The sequence below is a fragment of the Lachnellula hyalina genome (assembly GCF_007821495.1).
Source record: "Lachnellula hyalina strain CBS 185.66 chromosome Unknown contig00041, whole genome shotgun sequence".
In the NCBI taxonomy this organism is placed as follows: Eukaryota; Fungi; Ascomycota; class Leotiomycetes; order Helotiales; family Lachnaceae; genus Lachnellula; species Lachnellula hyalina.
The window spans coordinates 191676-219343 of record NW_022157155.1 but is presented as its reverse complement, the minus strand read 5'-3'; the positions used below and the strand labels follow the sequence as shown (position 1 = coordinate 219343).

Genomic DNA, 27668 nt, shown 5'->3' with positions numbered 1-27668 from the left:
GATCCATCCAGCGTCACACTCCCACTCGCATCCACCTTCCCCTGCACCCACACGTCGCCCTGCAGCGCCACACCCCCGCTCGCGTGCACCGCGTCAGCGACCCGCACGCGGTTCCTCAGCACGACTTTCGAGGAGCTGGATACCTTGCCCTCGACACTGATATCGTCGGACAGGCTGACGGATGACGACGAGGAGATTTTCCCCGCGACGTGGATTTGCGTGTTGAGGGTTATGGAGGAGGAGGAGGAGACGGGGCCGAGGATTGAGAGGGGGCCGGTGAGGGATACTGCTGTGGAGGCTTTTATGGCGTTGGATTGTGGGGTTCTGGGGTGGGTGTTTGGAGGAGGGGATGGGGATCGGATGGAGGGGTCGATAGAGGGTGTATATGGGGGGTGGGGGTTCGGGAGCGGGGGGTGGTAGTGGTAGTGGTGGGTGGTGCTGCGGTTTTGGTGTCCTGGGGTATGAGCGTCATTTTTGCTGGCTGGTCTTGTCCTTATTTCTTAGATTAGATAGAAAAGTTATAATTGCTGTTTAAATGTTCATGAGACTTGACATGATATGAGATGGTTGTTGAACATCGGTACAAGTGAGTATTTATTCTTGAGCGACGTGCGATATGGCTCGTCTTGCTGACGCAAGCGATTCCAGCCCTATTATGGTTGCCTAATTGACCTATCAGTATTATCAGTCTTTCAAAGGACCTTTGATTGTATAGAATTGTAAAAAAATATTTATGTTACATAGATAACTAAGGTAGTACATCATTTCATATGAATTTCAAAATCTTGACTGGACTTGATGAAGGTTACTTATACCCTGAACACGTGATCATACCCCCCTTTTCTTCGCTTATAGCTTCAGGCATAACTCCTATAGTGTTTTACAGCCGTCTCTATGAAAAGGAAAAGCACCCAGTAGACTGGAAACAAGGGACATAGTGTATGATAGGTACTGTGGGAATTTAGAACTTAAAAGTCGATGAGAGTAAGTACCGCTTTTGTGTCCAGTATAGTGAAGCATGATGAAGAGCCTAGGGGCTTATAATTGATGATCCTTTTAGAAAGAAGGCCGTAACATACCATAGGAGATAAAAATTCTAAATGGGTTTTCGAACGGCTTTTTCAAGATTACTCCAGAGCTTATGATTGATACTAAGGTCAATCCGGGGGTTTATCGGGCGCCGGGAGCTGATCAGGATGGTTGTATTTTTATTCTTTGTAAGTCACATAGCTTTAGTGTAGTATCCATTGATCTCTCGGATACATGTGTATCAAGGCAAAGTATTCTAGGACTTCTCTGGTTTATTTTCTACTTTTACGAACTTTCCGCTCTAGTGACACCTCGTCCTCTATTTATTTGCACCATTTTATCCTCACCCACACTAACGATCCCAACATCCTTGTCCCAAGCAACGCCAAACACCTTGATACCCTCTCCTCCAACCGGTCTCTTCGCTCCTCCCTTCTGGCTCTCTCGTTCCACGACATAGACAGCTTCGCCGACCAATCCGCCACCTTCGTCCTTGGCCCCTTGCCTCGAGCTTCTCAAGTCCCATACGCGGCACGTGCCATCGTGACTACCTGAAACCAGTCCCCAATTACTCTCTGGATCAGGGGATAGCGAGACGATCTTGTTGGTGTGGCCACGAAGCGTCATTATTTGGGTAGAGGATGCGGACATTCGGGGATCGAGAAGCGTGATGTGGCGAGCGGTTGTTCCTGCTGCAAGTAACTGCGTGCTGATCCCAGGGAGAGCAGTAAGGGAGACTAGCGGATGGGATGTCGTCCGTGTATCGACGAGACCTGAAGTCGTAAGATCGAAAGTCTTGATGGTGTGGTCTTGGGATACAGAGTAGGCAACCGTCGAGTCTAGAGGATTGAAAATTGCTGCTGTGACTGGTGCTGTATGCGAAGAGATGAGAGAAAGTGGACCCCGCTGCGGGGTTGATGTTGAGGTTGCAATCTTTCTTCTCTTTGCGGTAGGTCCAGATGTAATCATATTCGATGGTGCAGCTGGAGCCGAGGACTTTTGCGTCGTCCAAAGACCAATGCTGCCGTCGGTTGATGCTGAGAGTATGCGATTTGAAGGGCCGTGGACATCGATCGAGTCTATGCCACCCTTGTGACCATATAATTCCATCACCGGTTTCAGCTCAGCAGAGAAATGATCCTCGGCCTCTGTATACTTCCATATGCGAATAGTTCGATCCAGTGCAGAGGATGCGATTTGTGTTGGGGAGATAAATTTCGCGGACTTGATACTCGACGTATGTCCCCCGGCGCTCGATGAGACCGATGTTGCAATCGCCTGTCCCGATTTATTCCAAATCCGCAATAGTCCATCATATGAACCGGACAATATGCGCTCTTGCCCAGCCAAAACCTCGCGCCCATCCCATGTTCCTGCTCTCGAGCTTCCTGACAGCACATCCACGCAGCTGATCCAGTCGTCATGCTCAAAGCTTGCTTCGTATAGCGGCGGTATCAAACTCCTTACATAATGCAAATTCACAGTAGTCTCAGAGGACAAGCCGTTCGTAGTCAGATACTCGTCGAGGGTTGTGCGAAGAAATGTGCCGTTAATTATGAAATCCAATGGAATGGGCGCCGGGGTATCGAGCATAGACTCAGAGTTGAGGATTTGAGACAAGCCATATCTTCGGACATCTGCCAGGGAATAGAGTTTAGCAAGTATGGAGAGCTTTTGCAGAGGTTTGCATACCGGTAGGTACAATTAACTGCCTCTTTTCTTCGGGAAGCTCGATATCTGGCGAATCTGTATTGAAATACACTTGGACTTGGCCCTGTCGGCTGGATTCTTCTGGTACACCTGCCATATCTGTAGATCTTTGCGCTGGAGAGAGTCGATATTGGAGATCTATGTGGTGTGTAATTTTGGTCAAAGTTGACCTTGGTTTGAAGATGAAAATATGCTGCGCGCAAAAATAAAATTTCCGGTGACCTATCTGAGCCAGCTGTGTAAAACACCACGCCTTCTTCTAGGGCGGGGCCAGCATTCCTTTCCACATTATACATGTTTAGCTAAGCAGCGCACTCCTGCTCCTTTATATGACCGGATTCCTAAGTGATGTCTGCTGTCCCATCAATAAGAAAACTTGCATTTTGATTTGGCCTTGATGCAATATAATATCACTTGGAAATGCACACTTGCTTATAGAGCCGCTACTAAGTTCCCTTCCCCAACGCAACACCATCTAATAGGAGGAGGAATAAGTTCTAGAATCTCAAGTAGGTCATTAAACGTGACTGCAAGAAGCATACAAAGAAAAGGCCGTCCTCGTATATCCAATACGTAGGCTTCAAATCTCAAAGCTATGCAGGACAGCATAAGTATATGAACTGAAATAAGAGCACAGCTGTCACATACGACCATAGACTGAGGAGAATTGGGCTATCTCAACCGTCTACTCTAGCATGAGCCTTGGATCAGAACTGTTGTTGGGATTCAAATATACCGGATTCGGGATATGCATTTGAATCCTATCCAGGTACGTTCAAAGTTTAGGTGTTGCTGCAGGTGTTCGTATTATGCTTAATTCTCGGTCAGCGGTATCTTCGCATTTTCATATTGTATTCGCCGAGACTATAATAAAAATTATGAATATCGTGAAGCTGGGAATTTGGAATCGGGAACTGGGTATAAGCGCGCGCGTCCTTGAAGCTAGATACGGGATTTCGGTGATCGCCAAGTTTTATATCTAGCGGTCTCTCTATTACACGTGATACAATAGCTCGAGAAGCTGTTATTGCAGAGCGTTGGGACTAGGCCTAATTTAGAAGGATAATACCAAGGCCAGAGCTTGGATACCGAGGAAACCTACAATACTGTACTTAGTATAGGATACCTCCAACTAAGAGGCCTGTCCTTGGTGAGAAATCTAGTAATATTCAAGGTAAAAAGGTTATGAGAAAGTCAAAAGCTTCGGAATTAAATATAGTAATATCCGTGACCTTCGCCTAGAACCACGCTAACTGACAGACCTGCTATCGGTTGAGGGGATACAAGGGCATCAAAAGCTCAGAGGCGCAAGACTATCTTCTTACCCGCCGGCATTACTACTTGTAGTCCCCTTTGTATCTCGCGAGTTACTCCTGAAAGGCCTAGCTTTGTGAAAGGTCACTCTATTTCCGCTCCTTAACTCCAGAATCTCCGGAGAGGAGCTACATTTCTCGGCTTGTGTATTTTCAATCGCACTCGTTTTTCTCTTGATACTACAAGTGGTTTGTTTCAGTCGACTTGATAATGATCGGGTTCCCTAGACTGCTATAAAGTCCAAGCGGCCTCTCAAATATCGCGATATCTCTTAGGCTTTGTTATAGACGTATTGCCACTGCAGCCGGCATCAAAGGAACTCTTTCGACAGTCCAGCTAGACGTCTCCGACGAGAAATCGATCGAAGAAGCCGCAGCGCATATATAGCAATAATTTGGACGACTGGATGCTCTGGTGAACAACACGGGAGTTGGCAGCATGGGCATTTCGGACATCAAGGCTCGATTCCAACACTTGACGCTGAGTAGTTCTAGGGTTTCGTACCTGAAATCATAAAAACATATAATGCAGTCCAAAATCAAATCCAGGTCTTATAACTATAAGTAGGTTCCCATCTGCTCGAGCGAGATCAAATTTGAGTATTCATACGCCTAAATATACAACTACAACTTTACAGCAGAGCTCACTCATTTGCTGCATATTCTCCATTTATCACTTTACAACCAACCTCAAACACCCTACCCAAATACATGACGCTCTTCCATTAGGCATTGGGAAGATTGGTCTCATTTCGTGCTTCCTAGATGGAGCCCCTGATCTGGCACCAGAGATACAGCAATCACAGAAGCAGAAATATGAAGAATGATTCTAAAAACGTTATTTATTGTTTAAAAAAAATTCTTGACTGCTTCTACAACTGCTACCATCCCACCAACCACACCGACCACGAAACCAAAATCCCCCAACCATCTACACGAAATTAGCTCTGGAGATTAGGAATTGACGTGTAACTTAACCCCCTCTCTAATGACCCAACCGGCCCGTGACCCCTTCCACCCTCTGCGGCTTCTCAATGATGATGCGCAAGACACTAATCGACAAGTTAACACATGCGTTATATCAGAAGAATATTGGGGATAGAAGTATGTGCGAGTCGAGAAAGGGTCTAAAGAAAGGCGAGCAGAGAGTAGATGTACATCTCTTCTGGATGGAGGGGTCTGGCCGGGCCGGTGAGGAGGAGAGGTGTAGTTATCGAGGGATTTATGGTGCCGTGGTTGGGTGGCTGTGGGGTCTCGAGGACGGCTCTATATGACCTATTAGCAAAATGCATAAACTATGGATAGAGAATGTTTTGGGAAGTGGGGTGACATACCGCACGCTGAATAGTGCCATAATGATAAGTATGTTTATATCGATCTGGGACAAGGTCAGCTAATGACTTTCTCGCGACCATATATCTTGGTTCTGGGAATGGGAATTCGTACATTGAAGATGGTAACGAATGTTGTAAAGCGAATGCATAAGAATATCAATCAAAATCTATACACAAATGTTGTCAGTATGTCGTTTTCTCGCAGATTGGACTATTGATAATAACTGACCAAGCGAGTGGTATGATTGATGTTGTTGAAGAAGAAGAAGAGAAGAAAATGGCGAGAAAGTGCCTTGTCATAGATGAACTTAAACAAACGGAAAGTGCTACTCTCGCATTATACTTCGACTCAGCTCTTTCCTTAGACCTCGACTTAAGCGGGCATGCAGGTTTTGAGGGAGTAGTACTTGCATGCAGCGTTCTATGTCAAGGATTAGACAATGGTAGAACGTAATAAATAAGGAGCAGGAGCGAAGATAAAATATCAAAGAAGCAATGTATAATATGAAATTCCAAGCCGCTGTATAAGATTCTAGTTATAAAAGTAATGCACGAGAGTAGGTTTATGAAGATTTAGCACTAGTCGTCGATGCTTTCCAAGAAGGCGGCACTAGTACTTGTGAAAGTAAACACTACTTATTGACTGCTGATTAGCATTATAGCAGCAGCTGTTGAGCGCGACTTCGCGTTCTAGGAAGGTAAATTTATACCACCTAGGGCCAAAAAGGAAGGCGCTCTTTCTTTCTCTTCAGAAATACTAAAATGAAAAGTGACCCTGCCCGGGCGCACGTGTCGTAACACATATGACCGGTGAAATAAGTCACGTGCACCATATCATAATAATATTTTTTGGACTTTTTAATTCACTACGCAAGCAAGCTAAATACAAGCAATTATATTAAGCGATTTGATAGTCGCGAGCAGACGTTTAAACTTTTGGGACACGATGGCTCACTTTGTACACAATGCTACGAAACCACATATAAGGAGCGTTTGACATCGCCGATGAGGGCGAGATTGAAAGCATATTAATATACGTTGAAGTTTTCGAGTGACATCGCACACACGCGACGAATGTGGTCGCGACCGCGAGCTGTTCTAATACGAACGCTGAATTTCGGGCTTTATCTGAGCCTTTCTCGCTATGCCAGTGTATTCGCTGGCGACGAAACATAATACAAAAAAGAAAATTCCATCCACCGCTAGCCTACACGCCTATTCTGCTTCAGCATGGATCAGATGGCCTCCGTCAGACCATTCAGACCCTGTTACAAGCCCAATGTGCGCCGATCCCTCGGATGGGCAACATATCCATCGCCAGGTTGGTGCGTTTGCCGTCTGCCCGAGGGCTGTTGGCGGCCTGCCTTACGACTTGTTTTATTCTTGGGTCGGAGTGACTTCTCTTACATTTGACGCCTTTTGCTCGGAGCTGGGTTCGTGTTCAACCTTCTTACCATATGTTGAATAGGCCTCCTGAGTGCGGTTCTGGAATGCGAAGCCTGCAACTGTCAGTACGAACGAGAACTTTCCTACATGGGACAGAACCGTACCTGGTTGAGCAATGTTTAAGGCGAACACTGCCAGGGTCACCATTACCGACTCCAGCCCAATAAACAGACCCTCCTCGCGGAAGATTGACCCACTGTATCCTTGACCGAGCTCGGCAATTCGGTAGCAGCAACGGATGAGGATAAAGAGAATAGATGCCGAGAAGAAAACGCCAAAGATCTCGAGGCGCGTCGAGAGGATCTGGCGTTGATCCACTTGCTGAGACTTACGGTACGAGATGTAGCGGAAGAGGTAGTCTAACGCCATAGCGATGAAGACAGTAAGAGTGAAGACCTGGAACGCCAGACCTGCAAGCGTGATGTACTCGCCCGATTTGTCACTTCCCACCGAACTTGATGATAACGCGCCGCCCACGGCCTGCAAGATCAAACTAACGATATCGCAAGGCACAAACGCCCACACGTATATCTTGACCGGAAACCTGCAAGCTTCGGGGCCCAAAAAATTCGTGACCCTGACGAGCGAGACGTAGATCGCGGCGGCAAAGAAGACGGGCGAGATTGTAATGCAGCAGATCTCGATGATGAAGCCGTCAAAGGAGAAGGGGTTCTGGTACAGCAAAATGCGCCCGCCGTAACCGATCATCTCGCCGATGCTGCCGAGCGCCATCATGCTGGCGAAGAACCAGGTGCGGTAGCGGATGCCCTGGGCCAGGTGAATGAACATGGAGACGCCGAAGAGGGCGATGAAGGCGATTTGCACACCGAGGGCGGGCCGGTAGCCCTGTAGGGAGGCTTCGACGGGGCATAGGGCGAGGGTGCAGTTGGCGTCGGGGCCGAAGGAGACGAGGTACTGGGAGGGATCATTTTGGCCAGCTGCTTCGGGGGACGACATTGTGGTAAGGGGCGGTGGAAGATGCGTTGAGTCGAGGGCAGAATGGACGAGACTCAAAAAATCGAAGTGCCGGAGTGACAGAGGTGGCAGAGCTGCCAAAGAGAGGCGGAGAAGGAAGGCAAACTGGGTTGATTTCGTGGTAAAGCAAAGTCGTAACGGGCCAGAAGTAAATACATTAATGAAGAGTGAGTGGATGCCAGAGTGTTGTGAGCTGAGATGAAAAACCAGACTATGGTTCAAGGGGAGGATGCGAGTGTCTACACAAGTGTATTTACCTGATCTGATACATTCCTTCGATCAATGCACGCAAAACCAACCGAGAGCCAGACTGACCAGTCTCAGCGGTGCGAAAGCTGATGCCTGTCGCACGACACGTCGACCTTAGGAAGGAGACTCAAGCATTTCCGAGTCCTTTCTCTGCAGCCCCCTTGGCAGGCATTGCGTGTCGCGGCGATCGATAAGTGTTATTGGTCGAAAAACCGCCGATGCTGCAGCACAATCGCAGGAGGCTGAGGCTGACAGTGCTGACCCCTGGGTGCCACTATTTTCACGACTCTCGGCCGTTTCGCTGTGGAGGCGTGGTAATTATAGTATAGCTAGAAGGTAAGGATTGTCTACTTAAGCTAGAAGATGATATAGTATAAATAGAGCCTAAGGCAGATAATGAAAAAGCTACTTTAAATGACTTCAACTTTGAGCTCTTCTTTGAGGAAATATCTCTAGTAATACTTCTAGATATGCCTATAGAACCTGTATTTAGAGGTCTATTTAGAGTACTACCCAGATATAATAAGAGATTTAGATATTTTTAGTTGAATATATTTCTCTGATATTTATAATAAGGTGCCTATAGGTATTACAGGGGTGATCACTTAATACTACCTAGTAAGACTTAATCTAGGGTTTAGGCTATAATTATATATTAGAGAAGGAAGGTATTCTAAAGTGGAATTTTGCGTAAATGTTGATTCTGTCCAGGAAGGGGCCGACAGACATGAGCTCAAGGCGGGTGGGTGTCCAGAAGTCGATGCGCAAGTAGTTCCGTAATTAGATACTGCAGGCAATACTTCAAGATCAGCCTCTGGCTTATGCACGCAGGTCAATATGTAAGCACCTTCAGAGCCCTTGCCGTAGGTAGTAGTTAGGCAGATTACTTTGAGGATACTTCCATAGGTAAGTAGGTAGGCAGGCAATGACTTGCGGATGCCCGCCTGGAGCTTCCGGTGGGCGCAATTTCGCTGAACATATCCGTAGAAACTATGCGACTCATAAGAACATGTTTTGCCGTCAAGGCAGCATACACGCTCCGGAAATGCGTATGTCTGATGCAATTTTCGAACGCATGACGATAGGTCTCTTTTGCCGTTGTGGTAGTATTTTTGCACGAGGATAAATTCACTAGACAAAGAATCATGGCCCTTTGAAGAATACGTTAGGTAATATTGGTTATTGTTTACGCGGAGATAATGGGATTCTCTTCAATCAGATGAAGGCTATTGTACAGTGACGCTGGACCTGATAATGAGGTCGATAAATTTGATTGCTTGCGATATTTCCGAGCAATGTCCTTTGGCAATTTGTTTCCTATTCCAACTTCAATATAGTACAAATCATGCGCATCCTTATCGAATGCCAAAAAGCAGAAGATGCGTCACCAGCGTTGGTGAGATATCGCACTGCTCCAAGTTGTGGAGTGTCTTCAAGTCATCTCAGCGAATTCTGGCTCAGTGACCTGCGGCTTTTCATGCACCAATCGATTTGCCTCTTCCACTCCCAAACCCGTCTTGTGTTCAACATGCTCATCAGAAAGTTCCTCGCTTCCAATGAGGAAAGATGCAATGAGTCCAATTCCGGAAAGAACGACGAAGAAGATCCACATATCGGCAAGACTGTCCTTTACAGCCAACCTGAAAATGTTCTGCTGGGCCGGAGTGAGCTGTGAAACGAGTTCCACAGATCCAGCTGCGCCATTCTGTACAATTGCTTCCGCCATCGCAGGGCTGACTCCAGAAGCAATGATACTACCGCTTTGTGCCGAGAGTCGATTCTCAAGAATGACGCCGCCAAGGACGATGCTGAAGGCGGCGCTGAGTGCGCGGATTGCACTTGCCGCGGAGACGGCGACGCCCGCGTCGGCGGGTAGAAACCTTGCTTGCAGGGCAATGGTCGGTGCCTGAAAGTTGGGACCCAGGCCGACCGCGATAATCAGTTGATAGATGATGATCTTTGGCCAATTGATTTCTGCACCGAAATCGATCAACAGACCGGTGCCCAGAGTGGAGATAGCCATGCCTGCAATGATCATGTATAAGTACTTTCCCGTCTTCCGCATATAAAGACCTGTCCCGATGGTGAAGAGAGCCAGGGGAATGGCGAGAGGAAGGGACCAGACCGCTGAGTTAATTGGTGTTGCTCCAAGAACTACCTGGAAGTAGAATGGGACAAAATAGGCCGTGCCGTACAAAAGGAATCCGTGCGTGAGATCCACCACGAATAGGGCGATAATAGGGAGAGTCGTGAACACTCGTAGAGGGAGTACCGGATAACGAGCCAGCTTCCACTCGATGCCAACAAAGATACCACAAACCAACACGCCGAAAATTATCAAACACACGACAATGGCAGAGCTCCAAGGATAAACCCCACCGCCATACTGGAGGCCCAGGAGAAGCATAAGGACCGAACCTGTGATAGCAATCGATCCCAGCCAATCAACAGCCATTAAACCTTTGATAATTTCGGTACGGGGATCGTGAACCTGGAGGAAAAAGACAAGGAGGGCAAAAGCGATTCCCTGGAACGGTAGGTTGATATAGAAGCACCATCTCCAGCCGATATTTTCAGCAAGTGCTCCTCCGATGAGAGGACCGGAAGATATTGCGATGGCATATACCCCACCGAGAATGCCAAAATATAGTCCGCGCTGTCTGGGAAGTGGGTCAGCGCATTCTAGAGAGCAGTCTTTGGAGGCATATAGTACTTCAAAGCTGGAATTCCCAATGTCACTTACCTTGGACTGACGAGATCTCCTATTAGAATCGTCACGATGAGCAGCACGCCGCCGGCTCCAGCACCTTGAATGGCACGCCCAGCAATAAGCATGGCAATGCTATTTGCCACGGCACAAATCAAGCTTCCAATGAAAAAGACGAAAGTTGCCAGTAACACAATTGGCTTGCGTCCAAAAATGTCGCTCACCTTGCCCCAAAGCGGAGCCAAAGCGGACTGGGTTACGAGGTAAGACGAACCAACCCATGAGTAGCTGATTTGAGAAGCCTTGAAGTACCGAGCAATTGTCGGCAAGGCTGTTGTGACGAAGGAGATGTCAAGAATAGCAAGGAACGACGCGACGCAGAGTGCAATCATGATCGGGATCATGTTTCTGCGTGGCGTGTAGTCCCCGCCATCATCTTGTGATTGAATTTCCGCATTTTCAGACCGAGTCTCAGGAGTTTCTGGTTGTTGCATCGTCCTCTCATGTTCTGAGTTGCTCGACACAGCTGGAGCCATGTCAAAGCGCCGCAATAGAGTTTGGGGCAATAACGGGAAGGAGAATAGAAGATTATCACGTGATTCGCGTGACAGCAGCAAAGCGACACTTTTCTGATGTTTGACAGAGTTCGAAAGGTACTGCGAGAGAAAATTTGATCAGGATATGCAGCTGGAGATAAATTTTCATTCCAGTTTATGCTGTCTACGGAAAGTGATCTCGCGCTATGGGTTTCATTTGGTCTCTCTGACGTTCGGCGCTTTTCAGCCATTCAGATAAGGAGCTCCGCTGACGATGACCGGCGACTTCGAGCATCAGCTGCATGCAACAGCAGCGCCACCAACAGCAGTGCCACTTCCTAACAACGATGTGACCTAAGGCTTACTTCGTCGCAGGCCAAATATTTATGCCAAGAAATCTAGGGCGGGGGGGGGTAAGAAAAGTTATAAACGTACTAAAGCAAGGCCCCCTTGATAAGATGCGAGAGAAGCTTCCGGCCAAAGAACACGGGGACAACTTCAGTCCCAACAGTCCCAAGAATAGCGAAGCCAGTGTTCTGCGTCCAATCGTACGCAATGTCTTCTGTCACCTCCACCTTTGCAGTTCCACGGCGCCAGGATGCCTTGGTGGTTGCCGGCCCGGGCAAGCTTTCTCTGCACCAAGATGCACCTCTGCCTCACTTGGCCCCTGATATGGCCCTTGTTCGCACTGTTGCTGTCGCTATTAATCCCGTCGACGCCAAGATGCTCGATTACAGTCCAGCAGTTGGGGCTGTTCATGGATACGACTTCGCCGGGGTCGTTGTCGCACTCGGCTCAGACGGCCCGCGTCATGTCTCGATCGGAGACAGGGTTGCTGGGGCCGTTCATGGTAACAACTCGCTGGAGCCAGGTGTCGGTGCCTTTGCACAATATGTTGGAGCGACGGCTGAGCTACTCCTCAAGATTCCTGACATGATGACTTTCGAGGAGGCATCAACTCTCGGCATCGGCTTGGCTACCGCGGGTCTTGCCTTGTTCCGCGAATTAGAGATCCCAGTGAGTCTCGAGGATCTGATCGACAGGGCCCAGGATTCGGATGTCATACCGAACGCGGCGTTTGTCCTTGTATCTGGAGGCAGCACCGCTACTGGCACCAGGGCCATTCAAATTCTCAAGCTGTAGGTAAGCTCTCTAGGGTTAGGGTTTCGTCTGACTGAAAAGGGTTCGCTGATGACAGGACTCTCTCTGTAGGGCAGGATTACGGCCCATTGCAACTTGCTCGCCGTCGAATTTCGCCCTGGTCCTCGGCTTTGGAGCCGAAAAGGCGTTTGATTACCGCCGTCCGGACTGCGCTAAAGAGATCCGTGGTTACACACGCAACGGCCTGGCGTACGCGCTCGACTGCGTGGCTGAGTCAGACAGCGCCCAGCTTTGCTATGGCGCAATTGGTAGGGCTGGCGGGCGGTATTGCGGGGTAGAGCCCGTGCGCCAAGCTGTGGCGGCTGGGCGACCGACAGTCCGCGCTTCGTGGCTGATGGTCCTGACCATGTTCGGCGGTCGAGTCGCTTTGGATGGTGAGTACGGGCGCGAAGCATCTGCTGCAGATCGGGCACTGAGCGCTAAGATCTTTGCGGCTACACAAACATTGCTGGACAACGGTCAGATCAAATCTCACCCAGTCAGAGTCCTGGCCGACAGATGGGCCGGTGTCATCCAGGGTGTGGACATAATTCGTACTGGGGCGGTATCAGGACAGAAGCTTGTTGTCCGCGTCGACTGATAGACAGAATTCCCGCGTTGTCCCGTAACACGCTATGGAGCCACGTGATTGCCAAGGCTTGGTGCGACGCTAAGGAGTGAAATTATATAAAGGGGCTTCCACCTCTCTCACTTAGCTCGTTAGCTCGCTAGACGTTATAATATCATCCATTCTAGTGTCCACTTCACCCTGCTTATCATTTCCTTACAATATGTCAGTAATTTCGTATATGATACGTGACGGTTGGGTGCCTCATGCATCCTCTACTGTATTTAGACCGTAGCCCTCCTACAATACAACTTCATCCTTCTTCCGCACAACCTCCACGCATCAGTATACCGCGAGCCGCCGTACTGCCAAGCTCGCTGTGCCATATCATAGCATGTGTTTTATACGACGTTTGGATTCAACGACTGAATCTGGTGTGAAATTCCGAGCTGTCAATATTAATCCTTCTACGGGGCCGAGATCCTTATAAAATCATTTCTTACTGTATCCAACTTACAGGCCGTCATCTACAACGCGGCTGGCAGCTACTCTTGCCAGCCTGTTCGCAAATCACGTCAGATCCTTCGACTTATCAACACCTGGATTTAGACAAAATCTATGCCACCAACATCCATTGAATGCTGCACCCCTCGTGGAATTGAACTGCGACCCTGCGTTGCTACATCCATCGGCTGATTATGTATACGATAGTAGATAAATTACCATTCACATACCGACTATTCTGTCATGTGGCTCCGCTCATGACACCTAGTCTTGTACCACGAAATGGAAAGCAGTTCAACCAGACCGACCCCGGCCAAACGAGCCTCATGCGATCGCTGTCGTTTTCAGAAAATCAGATGCTCTCGACCGGATTCGGACGATTTGAGCAGCTGTGCCAGATGCCGATATCTGGGGATACAATGTGTCTATAGCGCGCCATTGCCAAAGGGACGGCCAAGCGGAAGCAGGAAGTCGACCAGCAAGAGCTATACAACGCCGAAGGAGGTACCTCTTCTGCCTCAGCCCTCGCAAGCTAGCCCGGAACCAATAGACAACCAGGAAACGATAGACGAGCTCCGATCAGCACTGGAGTCTCAAGATTTTAGCTATCAGGCGGGGACCTGGTTTCAGTCGGATCCATGGTCCTTGGTAGGCACTGCGGCTGACAGGGGATCATTCGCTGATCCTTCCATGGAAACATACGCCTCAAGCGCCTCATCTGCTGAGCTATCCCACGATGACATTTTCACAAATTCGATGCAGCAGCTGGCAACGCTAAGTTGCAGCCTCTATACGCTTCACACCACGTGTCGCAACGAGCAAGCCAGCCTGGAGCTCCAGCCCCAGCTCGTCTCTCATACTAACGCCTTCAATTCCTTGGCGACTTTACTGGGAGCCCTACCGAGCCTTGACGGATACGAGATATACACGGAAGCCTGTCTCGCATCAAAGAGCTTGCTCCTGGTCATGTATCGGCTTCGGCTTTTCGAGTCTCCAAATGATGAGGTTTTACCGGCTGCCCTGCGGCATCTTCTCTCTGCGTGTTATGTCCAACTCCTCCACGTGCATACCATTCTTGTCAGCCTTATGTTACATGAGGCGTCAAACTCACCGGATTTTCATCAAGGCGACCCCTTCTCCTTCGCCCGACTTCGCCTGGTGGTCATCTACAACCTTGTCAAGCATCTGCTGGAACATGTGCGGCGCGGCTATGGTGCCTATGGTCTGACAATAGCACGGTCGGGCTCTGAGGCAACTTCCTATACAGAATCTTACGAAATCAGTCAGCTTGAACATAGGCTATGGAACGACCTCCAGGAGTTGGAAATCTGTCTTTCTCCAAGATTACAGGCGCCTTCGGTTCATTGATCTGCTGAGTAGCTTGTAATGACTTTCTTGCCGCTTCGGATGTTTAATAGCCAATGGAAAATGAAGGAGCCGCTTTTCTAAAAATAGTATCTTGCTCCTTGATATCGCTCCATGAAATTTGTATACACTTAAGAAGAAGGACGTGGTAGTTACTTGGGTCCTCGCATTGTTTCCAATATCGTCGAACTTGTCATTCTCTGTATTTGACTTTTATCATTCATCTTTGTACAATATGCATTATCAACAATCTGAGCCCATCGCTATTGTCGGCAGCGGTTGCCGTTTCCCCGGTGCTGCCAATTCTCCTGCTGCTCTCTGGCAGCTGCTGGAAAGTGCACGTGATATCTTGACGGAGATACCTAAAGAACGTTTTGATGTGCGAGGCTGGTACCACAAAGACGGGGATCACCATGGCACGTCCAATGTTCTACACTCCTACACCCTGGAAGAGAATCTTACCAAGTTTGATGCCAACTTCTTTGGCATTAGTGCAGGTGAGGCTGAGTCTATTGATCCTCAGCAGCGCCTCTTGCTGGAAACTGTCTACGAGGCCCTTGAAGTTGGTGGCCACACCATCCAGTCTTTACGTGGCTCTGACACTGCCGTCTATGTTGGTGTTATGGGAGGGGACCATGAAACAAGCCTTCTTAGAGATGCCAACAGTCTACCAACATACTTTGCGACTGGCACATCGCGCGCCATTCTTTCAAACCGAATCTCTTACTTTTTCGACTGGCGTGGACCCTCTATGACTATCGACACAGCATGCTCTTCGAGTATGATCGCTGTGCATAATGCTGTTCAAGCACTACGGTCTAACGACTCGAGAGTTGCTATTGCATGTGGCAGTACTTTGCTTCTAGGCCCTGGTAAGCTAATTCTGTACACCGAGTGATCAAGCTAACGGATTCTAGAAATGTATGTGGCCGAGAGTAATATGCACATGCTGTCGCCCACAGGCAGATCCCGCATGTGGGATGCTGATGCTGACGGCTATGCTCGCGGCGACGGTATCGCGACCGTTGTTCTTAAGAAGCTTAGCGACGCTATTGCTGATGGCGACCACGTCGAATGTATCATCCGTGAGACTGGCATCAACCAAGATGGCCGCACACAGGGAATCACTGTACCAAGCTCGGAGGCGCAAGCTGCACTTATCCGCCGCACCTATGCTCGAGCTGGTCTTGACCTTACAAATCCCGCCGACAGACCCCAGTTTTTTGAGGCACATGGTACTGGTACCAAGGTAGGAGACCCTAAGGAAGCAGCCGCAATCCACTCCACCTTTGGAGGGCTTAACAGTGATCCTTTGTATGTTGGGTCGATTAAGACCGTCATTGGTCACACGGAGGGTGCTGCTGGAATAGCCAGTCTACTCAAAGCGTCGCTATCCCTTCAAGCTGGCGTTATTCCCCCGAATCGGCTGTTCAATCGCCTTAACCCGAGCATTGAACCTTTCATTCAGGGTCTGCAGGTTCCAACCCATGCAAAGCCATGGCCTTCCCTGCCTAAAGATGCTGTGCGAAGGGCAAGTGTGAATAGTTTTGGTTTCGGTGGCGCCAATTCTCACGCCATCTTGGAGAGCTACCAAGCACAGGTTGACAACGCTAGCAGCGCCCTGGTTGCACCGGCTACTCCTTTTGTCTTCTCCGCAGCGTCAAACACCTCGCTCGTTTCCAGTCTGCAGGCACACTTGGACTATCTACAAACCAACCCAGTCAACATGCGGGATCTTGCCTGGACGCTCCAGCAGCGTCGTTCTACTTTCTCGCATAAAATCGCATTTTCGGCTCCTGACGTCGAAAGCTTGATCCAGAAGATCGAGCTCAGGCTCAAAGAGTACGAGGACAGGTCGGACGCAAACATTGGCGTCCGATCGAGCTCAACCCCTCCAAAGGTCCTTGGTGTTTTCACTGGTCAGGGCGCGCAATGGCCAGCCATGGGGGCTGAACTAATACGTTCCTCCGAATTTGTTCGCCGCCGATTGCAGGAGCTTGATGGTGCCCTTGCAACCTTGCCAGCTGCAGACCGACCGGCCTGGAAAATTGCTGATCAATTACTCCTTGATGCCAAGTCGTCTCGTATCACCGAAGCCGCTTTATCACAGCCGCTGTGTACAGCAGTCCAAGTTGTGCTCGTCGACCTCTTGCGCAGCGCCGGTATTATGCCAAGTTCTGTGGTGGGCCACTCCTCTGGTGAGATTGGTGCGGCATATGCTGCAAATTTCATCAATGCCCGGGATGCTATTCGAATTGCCTACTACCGTGGCTTGTACGCTAAGCTTGCAGGCGGCTCGACCGGACAAAAAGGCGCTATGCTTGCTGTTGGAACATCTCTCGAAGATGCCACCGAAGTGATTGAGCTTGACGCTTTTGCTGGACGTGTCACGGTCGCTGCACATAACTCGCCAGCAAGCGTTACCTTGTCGGGCGATGCAGATGCTATCGTTGAGGTCAAGGCTGTCTTCGAAGAGGAAAAGAAGTTTGCACGTCTGCTTAAGGTCGACACCGCTTACCACTCAAACCATATGCTGGCTTGCGGCGATGCCTACGTCAATGCTTTGCGTGCGTGCAAAGTTGAAGTTAACCGAAACCGCGATACCTCTGTGACCTGGTACTCCAGTGTGACAGGTGGTGAGGTCAAGGAGCCGAATACCCTACTTCAAGATTTATACTGGCGTGACAACATGGTACACAGGGTCTCCTTCTATGAAGCTGTTACGGCAGCAGCTCGAGCTGAGAAGCCTACTCTTGCCATCGAGATTGGGCCTCACGCTGCTCTCAAGGGCCCAACACAGCAGAACATTGCCGAAACTGGCCTCAACCTTCCCTACACCGGTGTTATGCACAGAGGTCTCAACGACGTTGAAGCATTAGCCGACGGTCTGGGCTATATGTGGACCCAATTCGGCCCTGAGGCTGTTGACTTCGCTGCCTTCGAGCGACTTTTCCTTGACGCTCCGCAGGCCAAGCTCGCCACTGGTCTGCCTTCCTACCGCTGGGACCAAAAGACCCACTGGCAGGAGTCTCGCATCGCACGTAAGATGAGAAGTCGATCGGACCTATTCCACGAGCTGCTCGGTGTACCACATGTAGACAATACTGAGCGTGAGCGTCGTTGGTCGAATGTGCTCAAGATCTCGGAGGTACCTTGGCTGACGGGCCACAAGCTGCAGGGTGAGCCGGTCTTTCCAGCAGCTGGCTACGCCAGCATGGCCTTCGAGGCAGCCAAGTCTATCATTGGAAACAGGCCTGTCAAATTGATCGAACTGCGAGATCTGGTCATCGGAAAAGCCATCACCTTTGGAGGCGAATCCGATCCTGCTGCTGAGACTCTGGTAACTCTGACGGATATTACTCCAAGCAAATTGAATCTGAAAACTCGGGCAGCGAAATTCTCCGTTTACTCCGCTGCTATCAAGTCGGCGCGAGACCTTGAAGTCAACGCCAGCGGTACAATGAACGTGATCTTCGGTGAGCCTTCAATGTCGGTCCTGCCACCAATCCAGCTGGATGACTCGAATATGACCGGGACCGACTCGGAGAGGTTCTATACTTCCCTCTCAACCATTGGGTATGAATACTCTGACTCTTTCCGCACTATGGCAAACTTGAAGCGCAAGCTCAATCAGGCTACTGCTCTGGTATCTAGCTTCGACTACGGTGATGGATCTGAAAATCTAATGGTTCACCCCGCGCTGCTTGACGTGGCTTTCCAGAGTGCTATCTTGGCATACTCGGCGCCTGGTGATGGACGCTTGTGGTCTTTGCACGTCCCAACGTTCTTCGAGTGTATCCGCGTTAATCCAGAACTCTGTGCTACGCTACCTTTGCACTCAGTCCAGCTTCCGGTGCGAGCTCAACTCCTTGCCCCTGAGGCGAACGCTGTCGACTCGATTCGTGGCAATCTAGACATACTCGGCGCCGACGAGCAACACGCTATGATCCAGGTTCAAGGCGCTGCTGTTGTGCCCGTCTCGATGGCCACTGTTTCCGACGATCGCACTGTTTTCTCATACAATAAGCTCGGCGTCGCAGCTCCAGATGGAGAACTGGCTCTTGGCGAACTGAAACCATCAACGAATGACATGGAGCTTGGAACTGTTCGCGAAAGACTTGCCTTCTTCTACTACAGAAAGTGGATCCACGAACTTACTGAGGCAGACTGGACGAAGTCTGAGTGGCATTTTCAACGCCTGCGGGATTCGATCAATTGGACCTTGTCTCTCGTTGATGCCGGAAAGCATCCCTATATCCAGTCAGAGTGGCGGAATGACACCCAAACACAGATCGATGCTCTCTTCGAAGCGCATGCTGACTCCGTGGATTGCCGCTTGGTGAGAATCGTGGGCGAGACTCTTCCATCTGCCGTTCGACGTCAGTCAACGATGATTGAACATATGATGAAGGACGGCTTGCTGGACGAGTTTTACAAATATGGCCTTGGCTTTCAGGTTTACAACGAGTCCTTGGGCAGAATGGTCTCCCAGTTCACGCACGTCTATCCAAGGGCCAAGATCTTTGAGGTAGGTGCTGGCACAGGTGGCGCGACCAAATTCGTTCTTGAGACCATCGGTAACACCTTTTCCTCCTACACGTACACAGACATCTCTAGTGGCTACTTTGAGAAGGCCGCTGAGGCGTTTAGCGACTGGAAGGATAAACTGATCTTCAAGAGCTTTGATACCGAGAGAACACCTGAGTCTCAGGACTTCCAGGAAGGCACATATGATCTCATCATTGCTTCTAACGTCCTTCACGCTACCGAATCGATGGAGAAAACACTCAAGAACGTTCGCCGTCTTCTCAAGCCTGGCGGATACTTGATGTTGCTCGAAATCACCAACAACAAGCTTGCTGCGTTCACTTCAATGTTCGGCGGTATTTCAGGTTGGTGGGCTGGCTGCGAAGATGGGCGTCCTTATGCTCCTACCATGCCTCTTGAGGCTTGGAATACTGTCCTTCGCCAATCCGGCTTCTGCGGAGTTGATTCAACCACCCCCAATCGTGATGGACTGGCCTGGCCGTTCTCGGTCATCTCAGCACAGGCCGTGGACAATCGTGTCAATTATCTGAGGAAGCCTCTCTACCGTTCATCCAACGCCGCACAAATCTCCCATCTCACGATCATCGGTGGCAAATCATTGGAAGTGTCTAAGATCGCTGAGGACATTGCTGACATTGCTGGACTGAGCTGTCAATCAGTTGAGTCTTTCGCAGACCTAATCAGCGCTCAAAGCTCTGTTGTTCCCGGACAAACTGTCATCTGTCTCTCAGATCTCGAAGACCCAATGTTCAAGAGTCTGGCACCTGAGAAGATGGATGCTCTCAAGATCATGCTGGAGCATTCTCAGACATTGCTCTGGGTTGTCGCGATTCTCGCGACCATCCTTATCAGCAGGCCATGGTTGGTTTCCTAAGGTGTATCATCCATGAGATGCCTGACCTCTCGGTACAACATCTTGATGTTGCTTCTGGCCTGGATGGAGTCCCTACATTGATCATGGAGGCGGCCCTGCGTCTGCATACCGTGAGCCAGTGGGAAGCTTCTGATGCCCTTAATCAACAGCTGTTGTACACTAAGGAGACCGAGCTCATGTTCCAGCATGGAAGCCTCTACGCACCGCGCATGCTTCCTGACCCTACGAGGAATGATCGCATTAACTCTCAAAGACGCTCGGTCGCTAAACACGCCAGCCTGAAGTCAGATGTGATCTCCATCAGTGAAACAGGCTCCGGTTTGCCGGTCTTGAAGGACGTTCCATTCTTCAGCAAAGGTAAGGAAGGTAAATCCGCCATGAAGACGTGCGTTTCGACTCTGTCGGCACTGGGTATCACTGCCGGACTCTATTTGTTCGTCAGTGTTGGGCTTGAAATTTCGACATCCAACGCCGTCATCGCCCTTTCTTCCTCAAACTCGAATAAATCATACCCAGTGCTCAGTATTCCTACAGACACACGGGAAGACCCAGCCGATCTTCTGTCTGTCATTGCGGCGGAACTTCTGGCGGCCCGCATGCTCTCTACAGTTGTTGTAGGGGCCAAAGTCCTTGTTCACGAGGCCGGTACTGGTTCCCTCGGATCTTCCCTTGCGCAAGCTCTCAGGAGGCAAGCATCCGCCAGAAAATTCGAAGTCATTTTCAGTACCTCTAGGGCGGACGATGGCTCTTCTTGGCTCAGACTTAGCCCCTGGATGCACGGTCACAACATCAAGCGCCTCTTGCCCACTGGAGTCACTAACTTTGTGGATCTGGCAACTGACGATGAGTCTAAGGAAGTATCTGCTCTTATCCAGCAAGCCCTGCCAGGTGTTCAGTACACTGGCTCGAAAGATCTTTGGCGTGCGACAAGCTCAGGTCTCTTCCAAGACCAGGAGAAGCTCATCTCGCTTCTGAAGAATGCTGCTACAGCCGCGGGACAGCATGTGGCTGGCCATAAACCAACAGTGCTTTGCCTGAGCCAGGTTACCGATGTTAAGACACCTTTGCATCCTGCCACCCTTGTTGATTGGACTGCCGAAGACACCGCTTCTGTCATTGTCGACACCATTGATGCGACACCCCTGTTCTCGGCTAACAAGTCCTATCTAATGGTCGGCCTGACTGGTCAAATTGGTCAGTCGCTGTGTGAATGGATGGTTCGGAACGGTGCGCGAAACATTCTGTTGACCAGCCGTCATCCCAGTGTAGACCAAAAGTGGCTTGATTCTTTCAAGATTTACGGTGCGAAAGTCGCAGTCTACGCTATGGACGTAACAAGCAAAGCCAATGTTATTCAGGTCGTCAACGACATTCAGGCATCCTACCCGCCGATCATGGGCGTCGCCAATGCTGCGATGGTTTTGAAAGACACTTTGTTCTCGCAGATGTCATACAAGCAAATGACCGACGTCTTGAGACCAAAAATAGATGGTACTAATTGGCTTGATGAGATCTTCTACGACACTCCACTCGACTTTTTCGTATGCTTCTCTTCGACCTCCTCTGTCGGTGGCGTTTTTGGTCAAAGCAACTATGCAGCTGCTTGTTCCTACATGACTAGCCTGGTCCGACAAAGGCGAGCTCGCGGCTTGGCTGGGAGTGCCCTCGACATTGGCAGAGTCGCTGGTATTGGCTACATTGAGCGTGCTTCTCAAGTCGTCCAAGAAACGTTTGAAAAGTACTCATACATGCCGCTTTCGGAAACAGACCTGCACCAGATGTTTGCCGAGACAATATTCGCTGGTATTCCGGAGATGAACCTCGAGCCAGTCATAAGTACCGGTATTGAGCGAGTTCCTGCGGATCGCAAGCACCTTCCTCCTTGGATCCTGTACCCACGGTTGTCTCACTTTCTCATTGACACGCAGGCGACGAACACCGTTGCGGATTCCAAACAAACAGTTCAACCAGTCCGCGAACAACTTATTGAAGCCACAACTGCGGAGCAAGTTCTCTCGATCATCAAGACTTGCTTCGCGGCTAAGTTGCAGATCGTCCTGCAGCTGACAGGCGAGGAAATGGATATGAATGTCCCGCTTGTGGAGATCGGCATCGACTCTCTTGTAGCTGTCGAAGTTCGTTCCTGGTTCTTGAAAGAGCTGCAAACGGATATGCCTGTTCTGAAAATTCTTGGTGGTGGATCTGTCTCTGACCTTGCGGAGCAAGCCTCTAGGAAGTTACCTGCGGAGCTCGTTCCCATGCTCGGCGACACAGCAACTGCATCAATTACGAAGGCCGAGAAGGAAAAGCCTGCACAACGCCCGCTTATGCGGCAAGAGGTCTCGTTCGTTGCTACCAGCGCAAGCAAAATGGAGAGGAACGCTTCTTTGGAGCGCCCTGCCCTCCGGCACGCCCTTTCTTTCTCTGGCACCGCCACCACCACGGACACGCACTCGAGGGAGGAATCAATTGCGACGCCGCCATCGAGTGTCGGCGGAAAGTCGTCATTCTCAGACCTGGGAGCAATTGCAGAAAGTCAGGAGCTTAGTGAGTTCAAAGTCTTGAGAACGGAGCCGATGTCTCTGTCACAGTCACGCTTCTGGCTTCTCGATCTCTTCCTCGAGGATCGTACGGCTTCTAACGTCGCCTTCCAGTACCAATTGAATGGAAACCTTAAGGTCGATAAGCTTGCACAAGCGCTTGAGCTCGTCGCCATGAGACACGAGTCTCTCAGAACCTTTTTCGTCAATGACGTTTCGCAGCCTGACATGGCAGTCCAGAGCGTCTCCGATACGAATCACGCCAAGCTAGAGCACCGAACGATCAACCATATCGATGAAGCAGCTCAAGAATACGAGATCCATAAGAGACACAACTTCGATTTGGGTAAACCTCATCTCCTCCGCATGACCCTTCTTACGCTCAATACCACGACGCACTACCTGCTTGTCGCTTACCACCATATCATCATGGACGGTATCAGCTTGCAGGTGCTGCTGTCTGATCTGGAAAAAGCATACAATAGCACACCATTGGGTCCTTCACCAATGCAATTTCCCACCTTCTCAGTGAACCAATGCAAGGCGCTCCAAGCCGGTGAAATGGATTCTGAGCTTGAATACTGGAAGGATGTCTTTCATGACTCACCAGCTGTGCTTCCACTTCTTCCAATGGCCATAAGTAGTTCGCGTGTACCCATTTCTGCTTTCAAAAGCAACGAAGTCTCGAGGCGAGTCAACCCAGCCGTTGGGCAGAAGGTCAAGGCTGTTGCTAGAATGAGTCGTTCGACAAACTTCCACGTCTATCTCACCGTCTTCCGCATCCTCCTTGCCCGATTGGCTGACGTTGCTGACCTCACGATCGGTATCGCTGATGCCAACAGAACCGACGACGACATCACTAGAACAATTGGTCTCTTCCTTAATCTTCTCCCTCTGCGATTTAAGCCTGACGAGGCAAAGACTTTTGCTGCCTCAGTCACAGAAACCAGGAATCAAGCATACACTGCGCTGGCCAACTCCAAGCTGCCCTTCGACATAATGCTCCAGGAGTTCCATCACGTCGAGCGTTCGTCAACTCATGCTCCGTTCTTTCAAGCTTTCTTTGACTACAAAGTTGGCGTCAAGCAGATTTCAAAGTTTGGCAACTGCGACATGAATATGCAGCAGAACAACACCGGAGAGACAAATTACGATATCAACATCACCGTTGTTGAAGACGATCAAGGTCCAGGTATCATATTTGAGACACAGGCGACGATCTATGATCGCCATGCCACCATCCTGCTGCTCGAGTCGTATATCAACCTGCTGGACGCCTTTGTCAATGCACCAACCATGAGGACAGGCGAGCCTTCGCTATACAGTCAAGCACAAATCCAGCGAGCACTCGACATGGGCAAAGGACCCGACATGCTGTCCCAATGGCCTGCCACTCTTTCGAGTCGTGTTGAACAAGTCGCAAGACAAAACAAAGACGCAGTGGCTGTGAGAGACGGCAATGGTACTTCAATCTCCTACGGAGCACTTATGAGCCGAAGTCAAGCCATTGCAGCCACCTTGCAAAAAGCCGGCGTGGATCTAGGATCCAAGGTTGTCGTCTTCCAACAGCCATCGGTCGATTGGATTGTCTCGCTTCTGGCTATCTGGAGAATTGGCTGTATCTATGTTCCCATGGACGTCACAAGCCCACTAACTCGCCTAGCGGCGATCGTAGAAACTTGCCAGCCAAGTGTGATTTTAACTGATGCCACCACCAGCCCTAACGCAAACAGCTTGCATGCGGGCAATGCACTTACACTCAATGTCAGCAATGTTCCCGCCTATGCATCTGCAATTGTTCCAGATTTGTCTCGGCGCGCGCAAGCCGCTGTCATCATCTACACCAGCGGTTCGACTGGAACGCCCAAAGGTATCACAGTCAAGCATGAGGGTCTACGGAACTACATTGAAGGTTCCATCAGAATGTATGGCATGGAAACCCCACAAACCACGCTGCAGCAGAGCACGCTGAGCTTTGACATTTCACTGGAGCAGATTTTCACTGGTCTTGCAACTGGCGGATCTGTCTTCATGTGCCCACCGAACCAGAGGGGCGATCCACTGGAGATCACCAAGGTGATGCGAGATGAGAATATCACTTACTCACAGGCAACACCGTCCGAATATCTCATGTGGCTTCAGTACGGGATGAGCACACTCCGACAATGTTCCGACTGGAAGTACGCCATTGCTGGTGGTGAAAGACTCACAAACACCGTCGCAAAGCAGTTTGCGGCCTTGAATCTGTCCGATGTGCGTTTAATCAACAGCTATGGCCCAGCAGAAATTTCTTGTGGATCAAGCTTCAATGAGATCGACTACCGTCAAGGAGAGCAGGGTGATATTCCGATTGGCTCCCAGTACCCGAACTATTCGGCTTATGTCGTCGACAGAGATCTTAAGCCCTTGCCAATTGGCATAGCAGGTGAGATCGTCATTGGTGGAGCGGGCGTTGCTGCCGGCTATGCCAACAACGCTGCCTTGACTTCCACAAAATTCGTGCCCAACCCCTTCGCATCTGCGGCCTATGTGGCAAACGGATGGTCAAAAATGTACCGCACTGGTGACTACGGACACTTTCGCGAGGATGGATCACTCGTCTTCCGACACCGTATCTCCTCCGACCTTCAGGTAAAGATCCGTGGTCTCCGAATTGAGCTTGGAGACATCGAAAGCAACATCGTGCGCGCGGGCAACGGTTCCATCCTGGAAGCCATCGTCACTGTTCACGGCGAGGACTCTGACTTCTTGGTTGCCTACGTTGTCTTCGACACGAAACGCGATATTGCCGATAAGGACGCTTTTCTCCAGAATGTCCTTCAGGACTTACCGGTTCCACGATATATGGTTCCCGCTATGGCTATTCCTATTGAACACTTGCCATTGAACAACCATTCCAAAGTTGACAGAAAGGCCGTCCAAGCGCTTCCACTCCCAGAAAATATTACAACTCCAACCCTCAGCGGCGAACTTACCGATACTGAGACTCAGCTATTCCGCTTGTGGCAAGATGTGCTGTCTACGCACGTAACTAACATCTCCATCACGCCTGCTACCACATTCTTCTCGGTTGGTGGTAACTCCCTCCTAATCGTCCGCCTACAAACTCGCATCCGCGAAGAGCTTAGTGTCGTCGTGTCTGTCTTCGAGCTCATGAATAGCAGCACCCTTGGCGAGATGGCCTGCAAGATCGAAGAGAGCGTCGGTGTCGAAACCATTGATTGGGAACGCGAGACGGCTGTGCCGTTTGTGGCAATACCAACTCCCGTTGAACCCTACACCGCACCCCGGAACCAACCCAAGGTCGTCGTGCTCACCGGTGCCACCGGGTTCCTCGGTCGTCACCTCCTTGAGCGGCTTGAAAATGACCCTAACATCACCGAAATTCACTGTGTGGCTGTCCGTGACAAGCCCGTGGTGTCTTCGCCCAAGGTCTCAGTCCACCATGGCGATCTGTCCGAGCCAATGGTGGGTCTTAGCCAGCCCGAGTTTGAGGACCTCTCACTTACAGCTGATGTGATCATCCACCTCGGCGCCGTCCGCTCATTCTGGGACAACTACCACGTCCTCCGCCAGACGAACGTGCAGCCAATCAGAGAACTCGTCAAGTTGGCAGCAGGCCGCCGTGTTCCCATCCACTTCATTTCATCCTCTGGCGTCTTGCCCACGACTTCTTATGCCCCGATCGGAGGCTCGGTTGCTCAGAACCAACCCGCCACTGACGGAAGCAACGGGTATGTCGCCAGCAAATGGGCGGGCGAGCGCATTCTCGAGCAGGCAAATGCCGATTTCAACATCCCCGTGTCCATTCACCGCTTCGTTGCAGGCCCGGAGCCTCCGCGTGATGCGGTGACGCCAGTGATGCAGTGGCTGGTTCAGCACAGTGAGATGCACAAGATTAAGCCAGACATCGCGGGCTGGAGAGGTCACATTGACTTACTGAAGATGGATGAGGCAACTGAGGCACTCTGCGAGTCGCTTGTTGGCGACTCGCTGAGAGCGCGATTCTTACACCATGAGAGCCATATTCGTCTGAGGGAAGGCGACATGGAGGCGTTTGTTGGAGTGAGGAAGGGAAGAGCTGACTTGGAGGAGATGGAGCTCCTTGATTGGTTTGGCAGGATCAAGGACGATGGATTCGAGTACTTTTTGTCCTCCCATATGGCGAGCTTCCAGGCTGGCGATCAGAACGGAGGTAATGTCTTGACGATGAGAAGATAGATAATGGGAGTCAAGATGAAAGATAAACGGCCGACTACGACGTCATGATCATGACTTTTCCCTTTTGTTATTGGAGTTACGATTCGGATTTGATAATGTGGATACGGAAGAGGGCGGGCACATGGTCGTACACGAGAATCCCCAGCGCCGGCCGTCGAGCCCCTCGCACCCTCCTGAGCCCTCTTGCGCGCCCGTAGGAGAGCTATAGAGCTCGAGAGGTCAATAGAGAGCTTCAGCGCCGATTTTCAGGTGGTATCTGCAGGTGATTCTTGCAGCTTTTAGCCTAATCGGGGGCTTCCCCTGAAATGACAGATCTACTATATATTACTATCTAGACCTGAAAGAGCTAAATCCTAAAAACTTCTACTTGATAAGAAAGAAAACAAAATACATATGTTTAGCTAAGCAGCGCACTCCTGCTCCTTTATATGGCCGGATTCTTAAACGTGACTGCAAGAAGCATGCGAACGCCGTCCTAGTATATCCAATAAGTAGGCTTCAAATTTCAAACCTATGCAGGACAGCCTAAGTATATCAACTGAAATAAGAGCACTGCTATCACATACGACCATAGACTGAGGAGAATTGGGCATCCCGTCCGCTCTGCCA

General features: G+C 50.1%; 6 protein-coding genes across 6 annotated transcripts; 3 read left to right on the top strand and 3 right to left on the bottom strand.

The window, feature by feature from the left end:
- Positions 1 to 17: 17 nt before the first annotated feature.
- ytm1 (Ribosome biogenesis protein) lies at positions 18 to 2836 on the bottom strand (the record flags this gene model as incomplete). The annotated part of the gene is made up of 3 exons (XM_031148104.1): positions 18 to 454; positions 1323 to 2666; positions 2722 to 2836. Coding segments are annotated over 3 exons (1896 nt in total), but the record flags the coding sequence as incomplete, so codon positions are not given.
- Positions 2837 to 6763: 3927 nt separating this feature from the next.
- On the bottom strand, positions 6764 to 7789 carry RSB1_4 (Sphingoid long-chain base transporter; the record flags this gene model as incomplete). Its single annotated transcript, XM_031148103.1, has 2 exons — positions 6764 to 6885; positions 6937 to 7789. 2 exons carry the CDS (start codon positions 7787 to 7789, stop codon positions 6764 to 6766), a joined length of 975 nt encoding a protein of 324 aa, XP_031006631.1.
- A 1699-nt stretch (positions 7790 to 9488) lies between these two features.
- On the bottom strand, positions 9489 to 11299 carry LHYA1_G003128 (MFS-type transporter; the record flags this gene model as incomplete). The annotated part of the gene is made up of 2 exons (XM_031148102.1): positions 9489 to 10716; positions 10800 to 11299. The coding sequence occupies 2 exons, from the start codon at positions 11297 to 11299 to the stop codon at positions 9489 to 9491; spliced, it is 1728 nt and encodes a 575-aa protein (XP_031006630.1).
- A 513-nt stretch (positions 11300 to 11812) lies between these two features.
- Positions 11813 to 13040, top strand: ccsC (Trans-enoyl reductase; the record flags this gene model as incomplete). Its single annotated transcript, XM_031148101.1, has 2 exons — positions 11813 to 12438; positions 12512 to 13040. Coding segments are annotated over 2 exons (1155 nt in total), but the record flags the coding sequence as incomplete, so codon positions are not given.
- A 753-nt stretch (positions 13041 to 13793) lies between these two features.
- On the top strand, positions 13794 to 14879 carry FUB10 (Fusaric acid cluster transcription factor; the record flags this gene model as incomplete). Its single annotated transcript, XM_031148100.1, has 1 exon — positions 13794 to 14879. The coding sequence occupies one exon, from the start codon at positions 13794 to 13796 to the stop codon at positions 14877 to 14879; it is 1086 nt and encodes a 361-aa protein (XP_031006626.1).
- A 232-nt stretch (positions 14880 to 15111) lies between these two features.
- On the top strand, positions 15112 to 27059 carry ccsA_2 (Polyketide synthase-nonribosomal peptide synthetase; the record flags this gene model as incomplete). The annotated part of the gene is made up of 3 exons (XM_031148099.1): positions 15112 to 15748; positions 15794 to 20244; positions 20277 to 27059. The coding sequence occupies 3 exons, from the start codon at positions 15112 to 15114 to the stop codon at positions 27057 to 27059; spliced, it is 11871 nt and encodes a 3956-aa protein (XP_031006629.1).
- Positions 27060 to 27668: the final 609 nt, after the last annotated feature.